Source organism: Chanos chanos, chromosome 6 (assembly GCF_902362185.1).
Source record: "Chanos chanos chromosome 6, fChaCha1.1, whole genome shotgun sequence".
Taxonomy (NCBI): Eukaryota; Metazoa; Chordata; class Actinopteri; order Gonorynchiformes; family Chanidae; genus Chanos; species Chanos chanos.
Window position 1 is genome coordinate 20,634,742 of NC_044500.1, and position 7,551 is coordinate 20,642,292.

Below are 7,551 nucleotides of genomic sequence, written 5' to 3' on the forward strand. Positions count from 1 at the left end.
TTTAAGCTCAGCCAAATATTGAGTTGAGGTTGTTGATATATTTTAATTTACAAAATTATTCTTCAGCAGTGGAATGAAACGAAGCTCATACAGACTCAGAATGTGTTCAGGTAACACTTGGTACATTTCAGCGTCTGATAGAGCTGCTCCTGGAGCAGAGATGGTTTACAGAGAAAGGAGGTACATTAGAGGATGTCTTGTAACATCAAGTGAGAGAATAAATAGAGAGTGGGCAGCAGAAACAGAGGGACATCTCTGTTTTTATCTTGCTATCAGTTTGTGGGCTTTCTGATTGGCCTCAATGATGCGGGACTCGTTGACAATAGCCTGTAAAAATATAGGGAAATATGTGTTAATAACATTTCAAACTCTGGGATGGCACATCATAAAACAGATTTTATAGTGACCTACAAAGTGACCTTCCTACAGTGACCTTTATAGTGACTTTCCTCCACCTAAAACAGTACTGCTAGGTTTCTATTCTTAAGGACTGCGCTTCTTTACATGCAAACTGGCTCAACTATCCAAAAGATTGGGGACTTTAATTAGTGAATGAATTGAATGATCTTTCTTAATTTTGGATTTGATCAAAAACAAACTGTAGTCACTGGGTCTGGATTTGAGAAAGTCTGCTTAAAAACACTGACCTTGCCCTGAATGCGGTCAATCTGGATGTTCTGTGTGTCAATTTCATTTCCCATGTCCAAAGCCATGCTCCGCAGGTTGCCTAGGATACTGTCCACCTGGGTCAGGTTCTCCTCCATTTCGTCCTCCCGAGCATCATTCGTCACTCTGACCAGTGGACACACACACACACACACACACACACACACAAAGGACAAGAATGAATCCAAAAAGTGAGTGAAAACAGCATTAAGAAATTTGCCTGTGGAGGAGTCAATAGAGATGAAAATAGACAAGTGTCTTTGAGGTCAAATGAAACTTTTTTAAGAACAACCATAATGGACATGGGGTAACAGTTATGCAGATTTGTCAAGGATTGGATGTTTCTGATTGGCCAGTGAGCATTTCCAACCTTCGGATGTAGCCCCCGCTCATGGTCATCCTCTCCCGCTCGTCAACCACACGAGAGGAGGGCTGACTGGACACCACGCCATCTTGGTTACTGCCCCACACCTTCTTATAGGCTCCACTTGCCTCAAAGTCCTTCAACCTGAGTGGGTTACAATAAGGCAACAGAGGATGAAAGAGATACCATGTCTGTCTTTTTAGCCGGGACTACTTTTCAGTCTCCTTTGGAAGCTGATTTAAGATGGATATAAACATCTAGATTGGACTGACAGATAAATGTTTGTTTCTTTCACAAACTTTAAAGTATCTAAAGTCAGGGTCTCTCAACTTCAGTCCCACTGATTAATTTCCGCAGTTCTCTTGTGGCCCAGCATCAACACACCAGAATTAACCTCTAGTCATCAAACCTATGATGATCTAAGTGTTGTAGTGTCAGGGCTACATGAACAATCTGCTATTCAGTGGGCCATGGGTGGCAGAGCTGGGAGACGTTAATTTGTATTTTTTTCCCATAAATCACATAAACTTGCTTCTCCCATTTGGGACAATATTCATATTCCTATTGTTTTCTTCAACAGGTAAAAGTATCTGATATTATATCTGATCTGCATAGATACTGAGGTCACCATGATTGTTTGGTAGGCAATCAGATCCTCACACTCACAGATATGTTTGTCACAGGGAGTATGTCACAGAAGGATTCATGAATTAGCTGGACAGCTAACATAGATGGTAATGCATCAAAATGACACAAAATTACTTCAGATTGACCTTACGTGAAAGAAAGTTAAAATTATGACTGAATAATGCTGAATTTGTTTACAAGGATTCTTACAGAAAAACACATGCTGTGCATTAAACAATATCTACTCTGTTCATCCAGCTAATTCAGTGATCCTGCATCGTAATATGCCTCCCCTTAGATAACTTGAGCGTTGAGACAGGGTTTGGTGCGGTCAGGGAGCGGACCCTGAGAGCGAGCTGAAGCTGAGAAAGAGTGTAAAGGCAAGCTTTGTTTTCATGCAAGGCACAGACATGCGCGTAGCCAAGGTTCTGGAACCTTCCCCCACATACTTTTCACAGGAGCACAGGCCGCAGCATTTGCCCAGGTCTGTGAGGTTCTTTTCAGCCTCCCTCATGTCCTGGTTTATCTGGTCAAGACCTTCCTCAATCCGCTCCAACTGCTCTGGACAACAGGAAGTCAGGCCAAGGAATGGGATGGGTGGGTGTGGGGGGGGGGGAGTAAAGGGGCAGGGGTGTGGGGGGTGTGTGGGGGTGGGTATATGAAGTTGAAATATGTTACAGTTTTTTGTGTTTTGCAAAAAAAAGAAAAAGAAAAAAAAGCTGTACTGCACAACAAGCAACTTTTCTACAGCAGCTACTCAAAACTGGGCAAGTACAAAACATAACGATATCTCCAAAATAAAGAAAAACATCAGATGATATCAAATGAAATATACACATCACACATCAAAACGGTGCACACACGTCCAAGGAAAAAATAATCTAAGGTGAGTAGAGGTCTACTTGAGTCTTTATTTTTCTCCAAATATTGTCTCCATAGGCATCGAGTGGACATCTTGCCATTTAAAGTAGGGAGTACCGCACCTCTACTCACACAAACAAAATGAAAACCAATGAAAGGCAAGAGAAAATGGTGCATGGTCTCAGGGGAGAACCAGGAGGTAGAGGCAAAAACTCAGCAAAGCCTCGGGCGGGGCCGGAGGAGGATGATGGGAACCTGAGGCCCCAGGGCAGGGAGACCTACTTGGTGCATGGCCAGACACAGAGTCCACAGCACTTGGCCATGTCGGTGAGGTTTTTCTCTGCCTCCTTCATGTCCTGGCTGATCTGCTCCATCCCCTCTTCAATACGATCCAGTTGCTCTGCCCAGTCAAGGGCCAAAAGCAGGGGAAGAGTGTGTATATGGCATGGGGAGTCAACTTAGTGGATACACACATGCACTGATACACATACGTTTATATATATATGTCTGTGTGTGTATGTATATACACACACACACACACATACATACATAAAGAATGTAAGGATAGATGAGGTATCCTTAGAATAAACACTCCAATTAAAATATACATTTAAAATTAAATTCAAAAAGCCTTAAAATTTTCTCAGTAAAGCTCAGTTAAAAGCCATATCAGTACTGCATCATTTCGCTTGACTTTGATGACATTTAATTGATGTGATGAAGATGTAAAATAACAGGTCATGTACTGATGGTTTGTATTATGGTGTAATGGAATGAACACCCTGTGCATGACTCCACTGTCCTTGCTCTTGTAATGGGAAATCCAGGATCAAAATAGGGGTGTTTTTTTTTTCGTTCTAGAAGATTGTTTTTTTGAAGTACTGCGGACTAGAGTAGGATTGGGGTCTTTTTTTTGGTGCAGTTTTCAGTAAATACAACCACAAGGTAAAACCATGTGAGGTCAGTTGGGCTGTTAGGAGAGGAGACGGCAAAACTCGCTGCTTTGAGACGACTCTAATGATGCTTGATGGGGGTTTCCAGAGGTGATCATTCTGTGTCAGGGCTTACATAGACCAGCTCTTTCTGTGAGTCACTATGGGTGAATTTTCAGGTGAGTCACTGCCGAACTACCATAATGCCAACATCACAAATAAAAAGATCCCAAGAAGCAATTGTTTTGCAAACTGTGTAAATGTGAGATGTAAAGTGCTCGTAAAGACATACAAATATCAGCAAATGTTTGCTGACCTCTGAGTGTTGGATGTATAGTATGATTTAATTTGGTCTAAATATGATGTTTATTTACTTTTCTAGTATCTTCTAGAGTTGGTACCGCTCATTTGTTATTTGTCATTTGTTGTTTGCTGTAACCAGACAGTTTCATTCTGGGATCAATAAAACACTGCATCCGTTCACCCATCCATCCATTCATCCATCCATTTATGACCACTTCAGAAAGAGTGACTATGGCTCGTATCCCTCTGCGACTGAAACTGGTGTGAAGTTGAACCAAAACAAATCTGACTGAGAAACTAGATTACTAAACCTTGTGTCATTTTCAGTTGTTTGTGTGTGTGTGTGTGTGTGTGTGTGTGTGTGTGTTTGTGTGTGTTAAAAAGACCTCAATAAAACCGAACAGGACACATTTTTCAGATAACATTGACAGAAATGAAAAATGAAAAATCAGTCAGAGATAATATAATTTCATTATTCATCATCTTTCATTTCCTGAGAGACTGTGAACATGAGATCACTAAAAAAACCCCCCACACATTTGGATTTTTCTCCATTCACGCTGGCAGAGAGGAGAGTTGCGCTGTTTTTACACAATGGAAATGACACTCATTCTGACACCAGTATTAATTTTCCACAATTACCTCCTTGTTCATCCAGCATGACCAGTGTTCGAATGCCTGCATCTTTACTCTGTTGACATAAAACAAGATTTTACCATCACAAAGAGACAACATACAAAAAATAAACATATAAAGAATAAATCAATAAACACATTTATTCATCTCAAGTGCCAGTTCATCAACAACTTTATGTTTGATGTTTACAGATGACAGATGACACCTTGGTAAAGTGATGACCGTCTTACTTCCACCAACAATAACATTGTTACAAACTCAAACATTAAGCGTATTAAAACCAGCAACTGGCTGAACCTCTATTGTTTGTCTCCTTGATTGCCATAATATTACAATGTCAAAAAATAATTAAGTAGCTACAGCAATTCAACGCAGTAGGAGACCATATCTGATTAATATTGTGCTTGGTGTGTATGTGTGCGTGTGTGTGTGTGTAAGAGACAACAGCAGGCTACAGATGTAATCTATTTTAAAAGAAACAAAGCAGTGGTACCAATCTGTGCCTTTATTTAGTTCTTGTGAGCTGAGGAGGGCACTAAAATGCACTGGCCACTATTTCACTGTCATGAACTATTGTTGAATAGTCCAGTCTGTTATGTGTCAAGTTATTTCAGCTTTGGTCCTCTATGGCTATGAATCCATTGTTTTCTTGCTTTCTAATTAACCCTGGACATCCAGTGAGGAAAGCCTCAGGTGGTTTACAAACTCCTTAACCAATCAGTGAGGTCCAGACCAAAGACGGACAGAACTGACAGAGGTCTGGACCGGGTGTTTGAACTCCTCCACAACTGCCTTAAACGCAGTAGGCGATTTGTAGGGGTATGAGGGGGGGATGCCATTCCCCTTGTTAGCAAAATGACCAAAATGCATCCCCCTTGTTAACCTGCCATCCCCCTGTATACTCTATGGAGTAGTGTCAGTGACCACTGGGCCATCTGCCCCGTTGAACATTGGGCCATCCCCCCGTTAAAAAACAAAAAATCATCTACTGCTTAAATGTGACCCTCAGTCAGACACATCTAAGTATGAAATAGCTTCACCCAAGTGATGATTATGGAGACATTTTATAGTGTTTACAGTAATTTGGTGGAGTGACGGCTTGGTCTCTCACCTCCTCCAGCAGAAGCCTCATGTTCCTGGTGAGCTCCAGAGACTGTAGAGAATCACAAGAGAAAAGCAGAATCAAAACAAAACCATGAGATTCACTGGGGAAATCCACTTGTCAAGCAGTGTGTGTAAGTGTGTAGGGTTCGAGTTCTGCCACCACGCACAGTCCACAGTTACCTTAGAGAAACACTGATAACTCTAGAGATGTCAGAGAGCTTGTCTGGATTTTTCTGTCATACACAAGAATTAAGACAACATAACCTTGATATCTGTAAAACTACCATCGGTCAACCTTCACCTCTCCACAGAATATATGCCCTCACAGTTTCTCAAACAGATCACACCCAAACTGACAGTTACAAATTTGTCGTGTAAACAATAGCCAAACCAGCTCTTCAAGAAAAAGCTGAAAGCGTTATCCAGTTTGGCAGTCCAAAGCTGATTTGCACTGATGTACATTTACCATGACTTCACATGCTGTGGAAGTTCAGAGTTATAACCTGCACATTCTGAGGCAAAATGGCTTTGTCTCAGATCCTCTGTAATGTCTCTAACAACTTTTAATTGGCTTTCCTCTGATTGTTCTATATTATCTATAACTGGTATTAACCATCTGTATCTTCTCAGTGCAACATGAACTAAATCCCTGAACCATGCTGTTGAGTCATGTGAGTTTGTTGATGCTAACATAAAACAGCTAGGCCTACCTAGCTAGGGCTACCATGACATGACATGGGTTGATTTGGAATATATATTTATGATGAGTAAAGCACATTGTCCAGAAAAATGACATAAAAATGAAAAATCATATGGTAACAAACACAAACTGGTGATAGTTTTGAGTGTTCTCCTGTTTGAGTTACAGCTGCTGATTCGCCTGTCATACGCAAAAACCATTATGACATCTCGCCAATTAACCTGGTGAAATGTCAGATTTACACCCGTCACATCTTAGCCTTTACCTCTCCAAAACTGAGCATGTGCAAACCCAGCTCCCCCTGCTAAGGTGTCACTGGGGGGGATATACTGACCTGTAGTAACCTTTGCCCAATGGGAGAGCAAGCAGAGCACTGAGATGATGTCATTGTTGCTAGACAACTAAACTAAACACTACAGTGTCAGACAGACAAATAATCCCCTCATTATAATAGATGACTGTTTACATACGGCTTAAAATAAGCCTACTATGTGTGCTCACTTACTGTACAGAACATTCATGTTAAACATAGAGATGGTGATAATCAGCATTTCATTATGAAGCACTACGGCTGATCTCACAGAACCAAAAACAAAACAAAACAAAAAAAAAAAATAGCCCCCAAGCAAAGAACACAGTGCAACAGAAGTCAACATGTTGAAAGTTTTACTGAAAGTTTTTCTTTTACTTTTTTTTCTTTGAATGGCAAATGACAAGTGTGCACCTTTGACATTACCTCATCTGTCACCTGATTGGCTCTCCTCTGCAGCTCCTCTACCTCTGACCTCACGGCTGAGTCGGCTGCCATCTTGGGGATGGGGGGGGGGGCGCCTCTGTGTCAAGCGTCAGGGGGAGACAAAAAAGATGAAGAAGAATGTGGTGTTATTCTTAGCTTGGGACCACAGCAGGGTTAGACAAATCGTTGGCTGGTGAGACTGACAGAGCACAGTGTAGCTGATAAGGTAAGTACAGGAACATGTGGACATAACAAACATAGAAGGTTTTAATCCGGCTCCGGGAAGAGTTGTCCCCTCCCATATTCTCAGCACTGCACACACACCATTCATTAAACACTAGGTGAGGGTTAAAACCACTGAGCCTTAAAACTCAGTATTACAGCTGGAAACACTGATTAATTACATATCACGTCAAACTATTAAAAATCTTTGTGCTGCTCACAGGGCATATTTAAGCAGTCAGACTTTTCCCATTTCTGGGGACATGATGAGAAAACACAGCACCAACCAGACCTACAGCTTGGAAATACAGAAAATTGCTGAAGTAAAGGACATGGCCATGGAAATGAGGGACTGACAGTAAACTGGAGTGCAGAGTTTTTCACATAGGTCTGGTTCCTG

General features: G+C 41.4%; 1 protein-coding gene across 1 annotated transcript; it reads right to left on the bottom strand.

Annotated features, from left to right (window-relative positions):
- Nucleotides 1-261: 261 nt before the first annotated feature.
- Nucleotides 262-7,001, bottom strand: LOC115814584 (synaptosomal-associated protein 25). The gene is made up of 7 exons (XM_030777478.1): nt 6,930-7,001; nt 5,501-5,542; nt 4,396-4,444; nt 2,801-2,918; nt 1,037-1,174; nt 648-792; nt 262-327 (listed from the first exon to the last, which is right to left on the bottom strand). The coding sequence occupies exons 1-7, from the start codon at nt 6,999-7,001 to the stop codon at nt 262-264; spliced, it is 630 nt and encodes a 209-aa protein (XP_030633338.1).
- Nucleotides 7,002-7,551: the final 550 nt, after the last annotated feature.